The 18,004-nt window shown below is 40.6% G+C and overlaps 1 protein-coding gene across 2 annotated transcripts; it reads right to left on the bottom strand.

The window, feature by feature from the left end:
- Positions 1-631: 631 nt before the first annotated feature.
- Positions 632-17,795, bottom strand: LOC146386093 (E3 ubiquitin/ISG15 ligase TRIM25-like). Of its 2 annotated transcripts, none has more exons than XM_084932121.1 (9): positions 17,031-17,795; positions 15,725-15,820; positions 12,067-12,147; positions 11,784-11,936; positions 9,832-9,991; positions 8,708-8,746; positions 7,566-7,640; positions 5,277-5,363; positions 632-4,210 (listed from the first exon to the last, which is right to left on the bottom strand). In XM_084932121.1, exons 1-9 carry the CDS (start codon positions 17,784-17,786, stop codon positions 3,672-3,674), a joined length of 1,986 nt encoding a protein of 661 aa, XP_084788247.1. In that variant the 5' UTR covers positions 17,787-17,795; the 3' UTR covers positions 632-3,671. The 2 variants fall into 2 exon arrangements, with proteins under 2 accessions (XP_084788247.1, XP_084788248.1); XM_084932122.1 differs by having other exon boundaries at positions 5,277-5,360; positions 17,031-17,794.
- Between the last annotated feature and the right edge of the window lie 209 nt (positions 17,796-18,004).

Here is an 18,004-nt window from a genome sequence, read left to right as displayed (position 1 = left end):
TACCTGTACCTGTGAGGTTGTGTTGCATTCTGAGGTTTGGTTTGAAGGCCCTACACAGTGTCTGGTCAGGTGATCATAATCCTCTGCAAAAGTGCCTTTTAAAAAGAAAACAACCCTCTAAGTCAGGGGTGGGGAACTCCAGGCCTCAAGGGCCGGTGTCCTGCAGGTTTTAGATTAGTTCATTAACAGGCCTCTGGAGAACTTCAAGACATGTTGAGGACATAATTTAGCCATTTAAATCAGCTGTGTTGGATCAAGGACACATCTAAAAGCTGCAGGACACCAGCCATTGAAGCCTGGAGTTCCCCCACCCCTGCCAAGTCAAGAAAGGCAGTGGTTACAGTATGGTGTCCATTCAGATGGAAGACATGGTCTTTTTTATGTCACCCCACAGTTTTAAAATCACAGAAAGTATTTTTTTCACTGAATGGCTCTCTTCCACAGTTTTTTCTTTTTGTTCCGTCATCCTCCCCTCACCCCGAACCAACTCAAGGGTTTGCATGATGGATATTTCTTCCTGTTAAAAGGGAGTTTTTCCTTCTCACTGTCACCATTTGATTGTTGGGTTTTCTCTGTATTAACGTGGGGGTGTTAACTTACAGTACAAAGTACCTTGAGCCGAATGTTGTTGTGATTTGGCGCTACATCAATAAAAATGAATGAGATCGGTATGTATGTGATTTGATAGAATCTGAGTTGCTTAGATAAAAGTTATAATCATAGACTTAGAAGCAATCAAAGTGCTGCAATGATAGCAAGTGTCGTTCTGTGCAAATGTTTGAGGCACTTGGATCTTTTGATTGTTTTCCATCGCACAGTACCACAAGGAAAGGCTCATGATTAGTCCCAGTTTTCCTCTGGAGCACATCACTGACCCTAAATATTTGACAAAAGTCATAAAGAGCTGTCTCCAGCAGCAAGATAAACAGCCAGTATGGTTTCCACAGAGTCTTAATGTCAACATAACAGAATAATTCAAGGATGATAAGACAGAACTCAGGCTAAACAAACAAGAAGTGGGACAGCCTGCCCGTTGAGTACCTTAAGAAATTGTACATCCATATTTATCGTGCTACAACTTTTCCCAACAGAATTCTGTAAGCATTTTTTTTTAACATATTAAACTATTCCTTCATTTAATTTAAGATTAATGCAATGCAACATGTATAGACTCTTGCATGAAAAAACATGAAAAACATTATCCAAAGAAAATGACTTGCTAACCTACAAAACAACGTTTAATTTATCTGAAGCTGAGGTCACTTCTGCAGGTTTAATTTAAAAAATGCCCAGAGGTTTTCCATGTCACATTAGTATAACTGATAATGGAAAAAAATAACCTTTGACTCCTATAAATGTACAACCCTATGAAAATAACATCAAACACAAAGGGAGGAGAAACCAATGAATATTTCTCCGTTGCTGATTTAGAATCTGTGAGAAACACTGTCGCACATGTTTCCAGTCAAATGATTTCTACAAACACGCTGAAGTGTATGGTTCTTCTTTTTATACTCCATTGCTCAGTAAATCTGTGAATATGGCTTTTTCCCAGTAAACATCTGTCACAGAGGCAAAAACACAAAAAATGTTCAAAAATATTACAAAATATGAGCATATTTATAATTGTATGTTAACTCATAGTAACTCATCCATGTCTTACTGGAACACAAATACCACCCGATATTACAAGGTCAGCACACTGTAAAAGTTATTTTAACCCCATATTTAAATTAAATTTAAAACAAAGTAAACATTCCTGTTAAAACTAATAATTTTTTGTAATTAAAAGTAAAAAGAAAATGTAAAAAAAAAAATAGTCCTTTTAAATTTGATGCCAGCAACACAAAGTCAAGACTGAGGAATATTTATCATGGTTTTCCAGACCTGTTGCTCTATAATCAAATATTCTCATTTTTTGGGACACATCATATAACCTGTTCAACAGTACTCATGTGGTCTGGCAGTGTCTTACTTAAAGGTAGAGTGTGTAAAATCTCACCACCAGATGTCAGTAAATTGCAGTCAACTGAGCTCTGATTACTTACTCATCTCAATTCAAGTGTAATAATTCCAGCTACGGTGCCTGCTGGTGGACAAACACTTTTCACTTAGCAATAAATCGGGAATTAAACAATGAATATGTGTTTTGCAGTTTTGCAGTACTTTTTTTTGACACACGAATCACCTCTGACCACAGCCGTTCGACGTTTAGCTATCAAAATGCTGTTTACTCTGGTAGATGCTGTAAAATTTTGTGAAAGGACTACGATTCGAGCCGATAAGTCAGTGAAGCTAACCTCTGTGAGCTGCTGATAAGCACCGCTGTTTTACCGTTGTTAGCTGCTGTTAGCTAGCATTGTGTTGGACTTGGACACCTAGCAAGTAAACTCTGATACAATGGGATACTCTGAAACAAAGTGTTTATCACAGGGAAAGTGATAAACACTTTCCTAACATTAGCTGGCCTAATGTTAACTTGTAAATAGCAGTTGTTGTTTAGCTGGCTTGTTGGTAACAATAAATAATTGTGACAATGTCGTAAATTAGCATGATTATGCACATTAGAAGTTCTAATTTAGAACCCTAACTTCAGTTCAGGAGATGAGGTTAAGGTAAGAAGGAACAGGATAAGCTAGAAATGAGTGAGGAGAGGTAAAGAAAGAAAAAGACAAAATGATAAAAATGTACATGTTCAAATGTTAAATAGTCAGATATAGTTTGAAGGAACTGTAAAATACAAAGTTGTAAGGTGTATTATGTATTTGGCCGGTCTATAGTCATGTACATGAAACACAATTAGGTGGAACGGTGATGTCCAACTCAGCTACTGTACTGTAGATAGTGGGCAACACGGTGCCTTCCACAAACCGACGCATGCTCCTATGTATTTTTAATGGATTCACTTAAAGTTTATAAGAATGCATCAATTTGTTGGGTGGCATAATTACTGACTGGTCTATGTATATTTTTGAGTACACTATTTTTCTAATAAATAACATTAAAAACCCACTTACTGTACCTTTAAATAAGCACAGACTTCCCTGAAAATACTGGCTTTGAAAGCATGTGTTGCCCCCAAACTTGCATGTATCAGCAAACAATAATGGTGCTTTCACAGATGTGGAAATCACCCATGATAATGGCTTATTATGGACCATAAATTCTTTCCCATTTCTGAGAAACTGTTTTCTTGTTTAAATATTTGCTCAAACAGTCTTTCACAATGTGATGAACCCCTGGTCTATGGCCTGTTACCAGTTAGCTAATTAGCTGTGGGAACCAAGTGATTTTCAGCACTACACAACTTTTGCAGTCTTTTAAAGCTTGCATAAAATCCAACTTGAGGGTATATTTTCAATTTGCTGAAAGCATCAGTTTATATATATATGTATATGTGTATATTTATTAACCTGTGTGTATCTGGTTTAAATGATGACACATGGGCTTTAATGTAATAAAGTACACTGTAAAAAACATGCATGCTGTTAAAAAAATTCTGCAATTCTGCTGCTCAACCTGGCAGTTATCAAAGAGAATATTACAGTCAAAGAGAATTACACAGAAAAGTGCCATTTCCCCACCATTCACTCATTATATCGATTGGCAGAGCGAACAGCCCTTTCCTCCAGAAGATAAATGACACGTCCTGGAAAAACATGGGGGCATAGTTAGCTTCCCTCATGAGGGCAGATGACAAGAGTTGAGTCCAGATCCAAACGGAAGGCGGGGTATAGCGGCTGAGAGAACGAACAATGGAAAGTGTGCAGGAGCACCATGGAGTCCGAGATGCTGTAAAAGGACAAAGCTCCTTTCTGGCGCTCCAGAAACACGCCGATCCTGGGGGAGGGCGGTGCAGCGACCGTGGTCTTGCGGTTATCGTGCCATGCAGCATATCCAGCATGACTACACCTCAGCCGCCAAGAGTGCTCGTTGCGCCCAAGCAGGCAGGGCTTCCCGCCACCTTTGCGCCCGATCCCACGGTAGGTGACGCCTATGTCAATCCACCCACCTCCTCTCCACTCCACCTCCCAGTAGCTGGCACCGCCAAACTGGCCCTCCCTGCACAGGACTTGCGCCACTGAGTCAAAGCGCTGTGGATGAGGCTGGTAGGGCTGTGGCTCCTCGCCACAATGAGCACCCTGGGGCCCCTCCAGGAGAACCAAGGTAGGATGAGCTGTCTCGGGGTCAAAGGTCAGATGGCACGAAACTAGAGCAAGGAAACAGAAAGAAAAAAACTAACAGTTAAACACCAAAAAGGCTCTGAATGAAACAGTTGGATTGCAAATGTAGCTCACTAATGAAATGTTACAACTCATCAGGTGGCCATAACACTACAGAACACTTTTCTGTAAAGCAGAGGAGTGGGTGTTTGAGGGTAACTGATGCATAAAACTTTAAATTCTGAAACGTGAAGCCAACTTAAACGTTCTACAGAAGTCTGAAAGTAACGGTGTCTCAGGTCTGACCTTTGTAAACAACTTCCTGATGAGCAATTCATTTCAGTTTCATCTTAAAAATTTTGGGTATTCTGTTTATTAGAAAGGGAGATATTTTCATTAGCTAACAACCTGTGATTGACAATGAGAACAGTTTCACAGTAAGATCCATCGCTTGCTGATCAAATCTGTTTTCAAAACTCCAAGATGGTCATGATGCCATACCAACCAGCTGCATTCTAATTCTCCCTACTCTCCATTTGATTTTCCTCCTCTTATAAAGTCAGAATAAAGTTGGCATCAGGAGAAAACTTGCTATTATCTTCCTAATTTAGCAGAGAACTGAACCAGCTGTTGTCTACTCTGTCAGGTTGTAGAGGTTTTCCCACTGACGTTTAAGCCTTGCAGTATTTCAGTTGACTTTTTGGCACAGTGGACACAAACGACACACAGACACTGACCAAATGAATTATTAAACCCTGACAAGGTGCTGGTAATGCTGTCATTGTGTCAGCAGGCTCAGTCGTGTTGGAACATGGTGCTGATCTTAATGATAGACCAGGAAGTCATAAATACAGTATGATGTCCATCCATCATTAATGAGCATCTAGACTGAGGTTTCACATTTCCCAGCAGGATTCTTATTATCTGGTCAAGTAGGAGGACGCAGAACAAGCAAAGACTGAGGGAAAAGAGGTGACAAAGCAGAGAAAGATGGGTAATGACAATTAGGGTGCTTGCTCTCAATGGGTGTACCAGGGACTAAAAAAGGCACTAAAAAAGGAAAAAAAGCATGCTTCTGAGTCATACTTAAGGGAAAAAAGATGATATACTTACACCTGAGGAAAGCTGCCCTCATCCTCTGATCAGGCGCCTGCAGAGACAGAGAGGACAGAGAGGACAGCGGGAACGACACTGGTGCTGCTTGAACGAGACAAAAAAACAGAAAAGTGCCTGCTGAACAAAACTGTATCAATAAAACATTTTTTATCTTCTTTTGCTTAAGCGGTAGAGGGAAGATGAGCAAAATGTTGAATGATTTTTGAATAGCACGTTGGGAACACCACAAAAGTTTTCAAGTTAACAAATGGAAACATTTCTTTGTATTGTAAATAGGAAACATGTTTACATGCAGTTTAGTAACTTAGAGGCAGCGTTTTCATGCTGTTGGCCCTTTATCATGATGGCTGACCGTCGCTGTCCAAGGTTCAGCAGTACCAAGAGTGGGTGGCTTTGTTGGAAGGTAGTTACTGAACACATAACTTAACCTTTACTGGCATTTGTTAAATTTGTAACATGTTAATAATGAACACACCATGATTAGGTTGACTCTGGGACTCGCATTTTTGATTTCTGAACAAACAGAATCAGACTATTACCATGTTGCTGAGCGTTTGTGGAGAAAGACTCGTTTACAGGTTCATCTCTTTCATTTAAAAGACCTTTTAGTTTCCTTTAACGCTTCAATTCGTGATGCAAGGGCTGCTTATTTTTCAAACCTAGTCTCTAGGAGCAGAGGTAACCCTAAGGTTTTATTTGACACTATTAGGGATATTGTTGCTCTGGCTTCTTCTGCTGTCCCAATTTCTTCGAATGAAGACTGTGAAAATTTTCTTTCCTTCTTTGTTGAAAAGGTTAGCAATGTAAGGAGCAACATCTCTCCCTCCATGTACCATTTGCCTGTTCCGATTTTACTTAAGCCTGTCATATTTGAAAGATTTTCACCGGTGTCTTTACCTGAGTTGTTGAAGCTGGTTACTTCAATTAGATATTTTATCTGGGTCTTTGTTTAAAAATGTTTTTGAGTCTATTGGTCCTAGTGTTCTTAAAATTATTAATGCATCTCTACTCTCTGGTCAGGTCCCTGTTTACTGTAAAAGTGCTGTCATTCACCCACTTTTAAAAAAACCTAAACTTGATCCTTCTTTGCTTTCCAGTTACAGACCTATCTCAAAATTGCCTTTTATTGCCAAGATTTTAGAAAAGGTTGTGGCCAAGCAACTCACAGTTGTTCTAGATGAACATAACATTCTTGATAAATTTCAATCTGGCTTTCGTAAGGCTCACGCTACCGAAACTGCACTTCTTAGAGTGTCTAATGATATTTTGATGAATTATGATGCTGGAGAGTGCACTGTTTTGATGTTGCTGGATCTGACCCCTGCTTTTGACACTGTTGATCATCTTATTTTGTTAGATAGATTAAACCACTGGGTGGGTGTATCGGGTACCGCATTGGAATGGTTTAAATCCTATTTGTCAAATCGATCTTTCTCTGTGGCTACCTCTAAGTTCAGATCCTCCGTCAGCTCTTTTGCCTATGGGGTGCCTCAGGGCTCTGTCTTGGGACCGTTATTGTTTTTGTTGTATTTACTTCCTCTTCTGCAACTTCTTAGCTCTTTCTCTGATATTTCATATCATTGTTATGCAGATGATATTCAGCTATATATCTCTTTTAGGCCACCTGATGTTTCTAAGCTCCAAATCCTGGGGCCAGGTGCTGCTAATCAAATCACTTGATTTGCTGATCATCAGCAAATGTGAGCAGATTTTAAAGGCCTTAGTTAGCATGTTAAATGTTAAAGTTTATGACAGCACAATTAGAAAGAATAGTGAACAAGACTTTTTATTTGAAAAAGTTTTTGAGAGAAAACCTCTTTTCTCAGAAAAACATGGCAGCACAGTAAAGCTGCATTTGAACAAACTACAAGACTTGTGGATAGATGAGACCACACGGTTTGGCCAAAATGCACAGCACCACATTTGGAGGAAAACAGCCAGAGCATATGAGTACAAACACCCCACACTAACTGTCAGGCATGGGGGTGGAGGTGTGATGATTTGGGCTCATTTTGCAGCCACTGGACCCGGGCACCTCGCAGTCTCCACTTTATACCAAAGTAAACTGAAGTGAGATGTCAGGTCATGTTCAGCAGCTTCAAAATAAAAGAATCAGGATGTTTTGATGGCCAAGTCGACCTGACTGAAATGCTGTGTAATGAACTGAAGCAACATTGTAAAGAAGAGTGAGCCAAACTTCCTCCAGAAAAATGTGAGAGACTGTTTTTGTACACAAAGTAAGTATTACTACATTACATTATATAACATTATCTTTTTGCCACTTACCCCTGGTTGCATGTTGCGCTGTAGACAGTTGCATTTGCTGAGGTTTGGAGTTCACCGCACTGTGAATTCGACCACCTCCCCAATACAACAGATATGAATGGTATGAATGATATTTGGTTTGAAATAATGTCACAACAAACAACATGCCACTCAGTCAAATTCACAAATTTGGAGAGTTTCCATTAAAAGAAAGAAAGAAAGAAAGAAACATCCCCTCTGAGCACATAAAACCCCCACAAAAACCCAATTTAACCTCCTAGGACCTGGCGTCCACATATGTTGACTACACATTTTGGGTTGTCTAGACCAAAATACCAAATTTTGCTCTACAAGGGCCTGATATCCACTTACGAGGACGTTATACTGCCACTGTTCTATCGAATGTGAATGTCCTCATATGTGGATCTCATTTTTCTCAAAAACAAAAATCAGGTAAAACATTCACAAACATTTACATTCATCAGGTCCCAATCAGCCCAAATAGCAAAGACAAATTAAAAATGCTGCCATGGAAGAGTTTGGATCTTAGGAGGTTAAAAAAGCTCTTAGGAAAAAAATATAAAAAATAAATTAATAACAAATCTGCAGTTATGCCGGCAACTTTTTGAGGCTGCAGTTACAGCAGTGCTTTGAGAAAAATGCTATCAGCAACATGGGAACATGCAGTGTCCACTATCTCAGCGTGCTAACATGCTTATAAAAAAGTAAAAGGATGGGACGATAAAATGTCCGAAGTTTGTCCATAAACAGCTGCAACGTATTTAACACACTGAATTTTAATGTAATGGTTTTGCTGCAAGAAACCTGTTTCACACTTTTTATAGCAATGAAATATTTTCTATAATATGTAGACTACTGCAGAAAGTGCTCACACTGATGGATCCACACTACAATCCCTTAATCACATCATGTCTTAATTAGCTCCACTATCTTTGTGCTAACCCCCTAATATAATGTGGACGGTGCTGCTTCAAATGACACCAAAATGAACAGATTAGAATAGAGAGGAGCTCATCCTGGTCCTCTTCAGCATCAATGATTAACAATTCCACTCGGTGTTAAAGGTCATGGAAAACCTGGTAAAAACGGGTCACCCTGAGCTTTGACTGTGCATGTTTGTGTGTCGTGTTTGTTGTGCTTACTTTTTACATGCTCTCCACCAGATTTGTAGTTATCATTAACTGGAAGAGAAATAATAACAAAAATAATAATAATAATACAGTGCACATACAGCTCATATATGTATTTTGAATCCATAAATAGACTTGTGATATGATCCGAATATAGACCATGAGTAGGGATGGGAATCGAGAACCGGTTCTCTACAAAAACCGGTTCCCAGTAGGCCAGTTCCTTGGAATCTTCCTGCCTATCGATCCCTCTTGCACTCTCACTACGACCAGCTGATTTCAGTTCGTGTGTCGGAGGAGAAAAATAGTGGCGCAGTCTTTGGCGTGGATATGGACATTACATTACAACTTTGGCTCTTAGCAAGCACCTGCAAAGACAGAATGCTAACGCTAAGCTAACCAAGAGCCCAGATTGACATTAAAGCTGAGTAAATGCTGACCAAGCCCAGCACTGTGATAAAATGAGCCATCATTTGCTGTGAAGTCAGCCGCTGCTGAACTTCAACAGGTAACAAACTGATGAGCAGTCAGGCTGCAGCCCCTGTTTCTACCTGTTCATATTTCTAAAGTAGAACTCCTGTGTCGACCGCTTTAAAGTCTCTTTGTGCTGGTTTTCATCTTTGATTTGTGCTGTCAGCTCTGTGTTGACACCAAAATACTAAGAATCACGTGTGTGCTCATCAGGACAGGGATCTGTGTTGGTGTGTGGGCCTGTAGGTTTATATTGTTGACAGTGTTTCAGGTCATTTTACAAAGTAACATGAAAGGAACGTAACGAGTAGTATAACAAATGTCTTTCTCCTGGGTGTAATTAAGTAACGTACGTTGTTACTTTTTAGAAAATTGCTCTGTGTAATATCTGCAATAACTTTTTTTATTTACTTTTTCTGAGTAATGACGCCAACACTGATCACAACAAAGAGGAGAAATACCTCCAACATGCACAAACATTTGACCACTCGGCATGTTATTAATTCCCATCAATGTAACATCTTTGATATTCTCATTGAGAGCCATTGAGAATTGATAAGTCATATTGATAATGAATTGCTAAATTCTTATCAATTCCCATCCCTAACTGTGAGTCGGTGTTAGCATCTTTGAAGCTCATCCTGAGTCCAGGTGGTGCTACCTACCTGCGGGGGTGATCTTGTCGACCTCCTCCCTGCAGACCTCCTCTATGTGGCTACGGAGGTGGCCCAGTGCTCTCCTGGCACCACTGAAGGCCTCCATGGGCAGGCTGAGGGTGCCGGAGTGCCGACCAGTGGCGAAAGGCATGCAGAGCAGCTGGGTGGCCTGAGCCAATGAGAAAAGAGTGGAAACTATACTCCAGGCGCTGCAGATTTGGCCCGCCTTCCCCCCACCCTCCACCCTCAATTCCTCGTACAATTAAATTTGAAAATAACACTTAGGCAGTTGCCGTCTTTTTCCACTTGCCACTGCTGACTCATTCTCTCCTTTCATCCGTTCTTCCTGCTCATAACTCACTAATGACTGGATCTTTCTAAGTACCCACTCAGGTGAGTTCTTATGTCCTCCAGGATGCATTAACAGTAATGGGTGAGTATCCAATACAAGAGCTGCTAACGATTCGATTTTTCTGAGTGAGAACAATCGAGAGTAAAAGTGGCCGATGTGCAGGCGTCCTTTAAAGCACAGCAGCAACCAATTCTGTTTTAATTGATGAGCCAATAACAGATAATCAATCAGCAGCCGTTTGGATAATTGATGATTTTCTGGAAAGAATTGAGAACATCTGATAGCCCCAGTGTCTCAAATGTGAGAATGAAGTCTTTTCTTTCTTTTACTCTGAAGTTAGTTCAATATTTTATCAGTTTGTTCTCACCTGTCATGGAATTACAAAGTTCTACAACTTCACCAATAAACCGAACACTTGCACCTGCACGTTCATGATGCGCATGGGATTGTGTCCAGTGACCTACAACGTCTGTTTCAGTTTGCTGTGAAGGACAGGTGGTAAGCAAGGACTGTATTGGAGTTGCCAAAAACATGCATGCAAACTGTGAGGGCCTAACAAACTACTGAGTACTACTTCGAGTTGCTGCAATTAAATTTTATCAAAATGGACTAACCTACCTCATTATTTGTTCATTTTGATTTTTGATGTGTCTTTTCATTTCCTTTAAATGATGTGGCATCTTCTAATTCCTAACACATTATCGAATCCATATCAGGAAGAATATCCATCGTGAGTTGCTTGCTTCACTGAGATCTGATTTTTTTTTTTTTTAATTTTGGGAGCAGTGTTTCTTATATTAGGCCTTGGTGCAGCTACCCAAATTCGTTTCTGTCTTGTCTGTTTAAGCTCCTTTCCCTGTGTGGCCACCTTCTTTTTAAGCTTTCTTCTTTTTGATTGGTTGAGACTCAGAAACAGAAGGTTTGGTAGGTAATGGGAGGGGCTTCTGTGCTCATAACCAGAGCTGTGTGCCTTAGATCAGCGGTCCCCAACCCCTGGGCCTCGGACCGGTACCGGTCCGTGAGTCGTTTGGTACCGGGCCGCGAGAGTTGAGGCTCAGGTGTGAAATGTATGGTTTTCAGGGTTTTTATCGGTTTTCAGCGTTATTTTGTTATCGTTTTGATCGTTAACTTGGTTTTTCGTGTCTCTTTTTACGTGTGTTATGAATAAATCTTCTTTTTTTCGGTACCGGTACTAGTTTTATTTTGTTGTATTTATCCGCGACACATTAAAGGCCGGTCCGTGGCGCAAAAAAGGTTGGAGACCGCTGCCTTAGATGACTATATTTGATCTCAGTGACATCATAGAGGACCACAAGTAAAGAAAAATATTTCGGGAACTGAACGTTTAGAGCAGTCTGAAATCTTTTTGCCTCACAAAGATCACATGTATGTATGTGTCCCTCATGATTATTAAGTTTAGCCATGTTTAATGTCAGCATATGGCAGAAAATAAGGAAACATATAACAGGTCTCCTTTAAGTAAGTATATAAGTAAGTGATATTAAAGAATGACTTTTAAGCCGACCTAGTGTCTTTCCAAGAACAAACTTATATAATAATGTAACAAACTTCCTTCCCTTTGTAACCAGCAAACTGCATTCATCCTCACCTGTAAGAAATGAGCATTATCCTCAGACTGCAGCAGCTGGCTGATCTCCTCGTCTCGCCTCCTCAGCTCCTCCAGGTCCTTCTCCATCAGCTCTATGTCACTTTCAGCTCTCGCCACGATTGCGCGCTCTTTCGCCTCCAGCCTCGCTCGGGCCTACAGCACACAAGCAGAAGATTTAATTCCCTTACAAAACTGTGAACGTTTCACATTATTCTCCTCAGAGCTGCTACTGTTGCAAATACTGGCAATATTAGAATGCATGCTTCTAGCTCCTGCTACTCACCTCCGCCTTGGTTTTCTCCAGGCATAGTGCCATATCAGCAAACAGAGCCTCACCATCCTCCAGAACAGCAGACGCCGACACCTAAAAGACGCACATTAGAGTAGAACAGAGCATGTATTTAAAGACGGCATAAAGCAGAGAATGCAATCTTCTGGAAAACTCTTTGATGGCATCCTCAACAGCCTTATGATATATTAACAGACATATCTTCATGACATACTTCAAAAAGAAACCCATGTCATTTCGAATGGCCTCACTCTCTACATTAGGAGTGAGAAAAATTCTTATTTCACAGTGTTTAAGACATGCTTATTGTAGTTTCATCCAGGCATACAAACTTTCTTACAATGAACACAATTATATGGGTAATTAACAAGTGGAAAACTTTGGTGATGAAAAATTACGCCACAAAAACATAAATGAGGCTTCCTCCAAGAGTGAACCCACTGAGACTCCCATATTAAAATATCCAACTTTAGCAGTGACACTGACAGGTCTATGGCCTAGTGCACACACTTTATTTAACATCTATATCGATTTCACCTTTACTATAACTGTATGGTAAGTGAATTTTTGTGTTACTCACTTGTTTGGAATTTTTTAGGGCGTAATAAGGCGAGGTAGCTTTGACTGATGGCACGCCCAGAAGGAGCTAGCAGCCATCAGTTAGGCGTCACCTTTGGTAATTTGAAAATAGACCTCGTCTATTTGAGTGTTGGTGTCTCCCTGAGTGCTTGGGCATGGTGAGTAAAATTACAGTGTTTTATTAGTCTGTTATTTGGCATCAATTAGCATTTATTTGTGACTGTGCATGAAATATGCACGATTTACGGATGCAGTTTGCTAGCATTACTTAGTTCACCCATTATAGTAACTTTTATATCTAATGTTGAGGCTTCATAATGTGGAAATCACAAACCAACAGGTTTGTTATGGACATAAAGGTGGCCATCATTGCCCAGCTGTGGTTAGGTCCATCTTTTATACACAGTCTGTAGTATGTAGCCACATATTAGGGCTAAAAACTACAGGTAATGACAACTTGAACACTCGCAGAGCATTGTGGCACTGCACATCAACCCATAAACCACCAACAGTGAAGCCTGGTGGTAGGAACATCATGGTGAGGGGCTGTTTTTCAACATATGACACTGGCAGACTTCATATAACTGAAGGAAGGATAAATGGAGCAATGTACAGAGACAAGAATCTGCTGCCATCAACCAGGATGCTGAAGATGAAATGATGGTGGACGTTTAAGATCAGAAGACAGCTTGTGTGGAAGAATGGACCAAAATCACATCGGAGCAATGCGGTTTTTCTGTACCGGAGGTATCTTGAAGGTGTCATTAGCTATAAAGACTTTTTTAGCAAGTATAAAATACATTTCAGTTAGCATGTTCAATTCTTATTCCCTGTGTCATATCACTTTATTACACAGTACTCAATTTATGGACTCTTTTTTTCTTTATATATGGTGAAAATGTTATCCCAATATATTCACTGCAAAAATGTTGACCAATTCAGCACTTTAAAGAGAATATTACACTTTATATTTGTTCAATTACAAAACTACATTGTGGATATGTGGGAAGTTTAGATTTCAACCTTTTCGGACAGAACGGAAAATTTTCCCATTTAGTTCTTTGTAGGTTTTATGAGTAAAAATACACTAAATATAAACATTTAACATCCTGCACGTTTAAGTAGATCCATTACCATTTTAATTATTATTTTTAAAAATTTAAATTAAAATTTAAAATATTTTTTAATTTGCTAATATAACAGGCAAACTAACCAGAATCACATGATTACAATTTCAACCTCCAGAGCAACAAGCCAAGATGACAGGGTATCTGTCTGAGGTTACTGTGAGCGGATAGAGTGACTTCCCAAGAGTGGATGGAAGGAGACGATGCTCGGGGGAGGGAGGAGAAACAGCTTTCCTGGAAGTCTGAAAGGGTGTCAGAGAAACTAGAATACAAATTGGCACTGTACTTGGAACTAACACGATCCCCGGAGGGCAGGATGTTTGTGTGCAGGGGAAAAATTTGCGTGAGTCTTGCCTACATTGCATAATAACAATAACAACATGCAACTTAACTATGATAACCTGAGAGAAAATCAAAAACAGTTAAAATAACATTTGACTAATTTAAAAGCGAGCGCATGCGTGTATTTTCTTTTACAGCTGTAAATAAGTTAACGTTAAAACAAAAGAGTTGGTCAGTCACAGTGAACTCAAAATATACAACTGATACTTGAATTAGAGGTAATTTTTTTTAAAAACAGGATACATTAAAAATACTGAATGTCAAACAAGTAGCTGGAATTGAAAAAAAGACAAATATTAAATTATTATTAGTAATTTCAAAACCCACATAATTCTCAGTTAAAGCAGACTCAGTGTCATTATAGAGCATATGAATCATTAGTTTACAGGATTTTGTTAAAAACAAACAAAAAAATTGTGGATTTTTATACAAAAGTCTGAACAGAAAGAAGTAAAGGAGAGCACAGAGTTATTTCACAGTGTCTGTTTCAGCATCTTTCCAGTGGTTTCCTGTCTCCCTTTGAATTGATTGACTCTTAATGGCTTTCCAACTTTCTCTCTCTACACTCATTTCAATGTCAGTGTCATGAAATATTACAGTGTTAAAAACACAAAGAGGACTGAGCAGGTTTCCATCTCACACTATGCTCTGCAACACGGTGGTGTGAAAAAATGAGTAGAGCCAATGAAAACTGCAGCATTTTTGGGATGATTCACATCACGGATGTGCAGCCAACAGAGCAGCACCTTTTCAAAACTATGCCATGGAGAACTAGAGCAGTTCTGAAGGTAAAAGTGGGTCCAGCCTGTTACAAGCAAGGTGTCCTTAATAAAGTGTCCAGTGAGTGTAAGTTGCATATTCGACTGGTTGCTCCAGCAAGTTCAGCCCAAGAGCTGATGTGCCAGTGGAAGTCACACCTGCTGTGAAGCATGGTGGTGGAAATGTCATGCTTTGGGGTTCATTGCCATGTCAACGGATGGAGAGCTAGAAAACTATCGGCATCATATCAAACTGCTTGAAGAAAGCTTGAAGGCATGTCTGAAATTTGAAATTGAGACTATAGTGGAACTTTCAACAATGGTAATGGTCCTAGGCATGTTAGATCATCCACAGGTGGGAACAGGAGAGCCGAAGCCCACTAAATGAAGACATTTATCACAGAAGAGTGGTCAAAAGTTTCAGCAAGCCAGTGTTAGAGGCTGATGGATTAGTTTGTTTCTGTTAATTAGTGCGATACACCACAAGTACTAGACATCTATGGACATTAGGTTACATCTGGTCGGCCAGTCATTAACTTTAAAAAGACGTCCTGTTACAATTACATTTACTACTTGAAAAGTCATCTTTTAAGGATATTAATAGCCCAATTACCATGATACATACATTTACCTATACCCAATGAGCAGTTTTCTACTGATCTGTGACACAGGTGTGTCTATGGGTTTGTCCTTTCTATAAGAGAAGCTGAGGTACAAGTGTTGGGTGACAACAGCTAACATTTTCCAGGTAAGTTCCTGGTGTGCCAGTTAATTTCCCAGTACCAAGAACTACCCACAGGCCACAGAATCATCAGGACATACTGGGTGTGTTTGTGTTTTTGTCACCTTGAGAGACTCCAAGTTTTGTTGAAACTCCTGCAGCTCTCTCTCTCCGGTCCGTATCCTCCCCTGGACCATCCTCTGAGACTCCTGGAGCTGGAGCTGACAGACAAACAGAGAAACAGATGGAGAGGTGGACAGACAAACAATTAGAGAATAAGACATCCATGCAGATATTTGACATGAGCATTTTTACTGCATTCGGGGGAATTACTGTCCATGTGGTGAAAGCTCGTAAAATATCTCATATAACACAGCTGTTATACAAGTGCCTTATCTTTTAAAAGACTGATAACTGTTCATAAGCAACATCATTAATAAATGCTAAACTGAGAGGTAATTACTAAGTAATTATTAGTTGGCTTGCAAACCACCACTGAAAATTATCTGGATGGTTACTGTAAATTGCAGCTTTGGAAATTGCTAATAAAATACTCCACAGCACACCCACAAACATCATGTGGATGGCTATGATAAAGCTGAAACTGATATTAATAATGGTTGTTCTCAGTGCGGTTGGGTTGGGTTTAGGAACCGACAAACTATACTGTTAGGATTTTCCTAAACCTAACAAATCTAATTATTTGCAAACATAATGAAAGGACATGTATGCTCATTATGCTCAGGTTTAACTATAAAGTATGGATGCATTGATGCAGCTTATTTAAAAATGTAAAAAAAGAAGAAGAAGATTTTATTGTAGTTGCTATCCACAAAGTTGGAAAGCATTAAGAGAAGCTGTGAGCACCTTCTGCAAGCAAAGGTCTAACTTAATGATTGTAGATTAAATCTGAAGCCAGGACAAATAGTGCAGCTATTATTTCTGATGGTGTTTGGCACAGAACAGAGTGTGTTTTATCTCCTCTGTCCAGGTACTGAGACATAATTTTGCATGATTTAACTTCTGTGGCATCACCTCAGCCAACTGCTGCTGTAAGGCGTCCTTACAGTGTAATAGTTATAAATCTAAATCTATTTAGTTAATCGATTTCACTCTTGTTTGGACTCTTCCTACATACTAAAGTCGTACTTAGCAGCTTATTAGCTGCAGTATTTTGTGGGGATTCTGTAAGTTCAGTTCAACACTACTAAGTTTATTTGTAAGAAAAGAGAAGAAGCAAGTATTTCGTGTTTGTTTGATCGAACAATGTTTTTCTTTTTAGAAGTGAACAGACATTTTATATGTGGATCTTCCCCACTGAGGGTCACCCCCCCGCCCCCCCCACACACTTTTCGGGGTATCCTGACTTAATGTGAGAGTCTTAACTCTGTGCTGTATTATACAATACTCAAGAGTTTCTCTCAGCACTACCTGTCTCCTAGCTCTCTGCGCTTCCACACTGGGCACTTCCTCCTGGTCGGCCTGGCACAGCAGGCAGTACCCGCTCCACTCCACCGCAGCCCCTGCCTCGGAGCCGCTCCCCTCGGGCTCCAGCCCCAGGCGGTGCTGAGCGCACAGCTTCTCCGCCACACATTCTACCGCTGGCACCAACTTGTGGCGTCGCAAAGTACCGACCTCACGGTGCGGCAGGACGTGAAGCTTGCAGAAAGACGCCAGGCACACCAGGCACGACTTGTCCGCCCTCAGTTTACTCTCCGCCGTGCAGAAGTCGCAGGGAACTTCCCCGACTCCCCCCAGGTAGACCTCCGGCGCTGTGTCAATCTCATTCAGCTTGAGTTTGCCGAGAACCTCGGCGAGCACAGTGTTCCTCCGCAGCACCGGCCGAGGGCTGAACGTGTCCCGGCACTGAGGGCAGCTGAACTGACCCGAGTCCACCCGGTCCCAGTAGCTGTTGATGCATGCCATGCAGTAGGTGTGTCCGCAGGGGATAGACACCGGGTCCTTCAAGATGTCCAGGCAGATGGGACACCTGAACTGGCTCTCCGTCACCGAGATATTCGCCTGAGCCATCTCAGCGGTCGGCTCCGTCCACTTCCCCGGATCGGCTCTGAGCTGCCCGATCACTCCGTTCCTGATATTAACACAAGCATTTCCTGACTTCCACGTTATTGTGAAGAGGCGTGGTAAGCAGACAGGAATAGCCTTACGCAATGTCATACCTCCCATTAGTTTAAGCGCCACCCTCGTGCCCTGAATATTGTCTTACAGGCATGCATGCATTAAGGTAGACAGGAAACTCTCCAGCTAACTTACACCATGGAGCCCTACTCTAAAAAACTATCACAGATTTAACACCGTCTGTGAAGCTGTTTTAAGAAATAAGTGTTTAAAGTGTTCAAAGTATATTTAGCGCCATCTTGCTCCAGTACAGAACATGACTTCAC

The sequence above is a fragment of the Perissodus microlepis genome, chromosome 6, assembly GCF_051167445.1.
Source record: "Perissodus microlepis isolate ML-2025 ecotype Zambia chromosome 6, ASM5116744v1, whole genome shotgun sequence".
NCBI lineage: Eukaryota > Metazoa > Chordata > Actinopteri > Cichliformes > Cichlidae > Perissodus > Perissodus microlepis.
The sequence above is the reverse complement of the archived record's forward strand: the minus strand, read 5'-3'. Positions and strand labels throughout refer to the sequence as shown.

Bases quoted from the DNA above. Each gene is read 5' to 3' on its own strand.
- LOC146386093 (XM_084932121.1), bottom strand. From the start codon at position 17,786: ATGGGAGGTATGACATTGCGTAAGGCTATTCCTGTCTGCTTACCACGC. The intron at 8,747-9,831 runs GTAGGTAGCACC...TTTCTCTTCCAG, and splicing joins CGACAAGATCACCCCCGCAG to TTAATGATAACTACAAATCT. The intron at 7,641-8,707 runs GTAAGCACAACA...TGTATTGGGGAG, and splicing joins TGGTGGAGAGCATGTAAAAA to GTGGTCGAATTCACAGTGCG.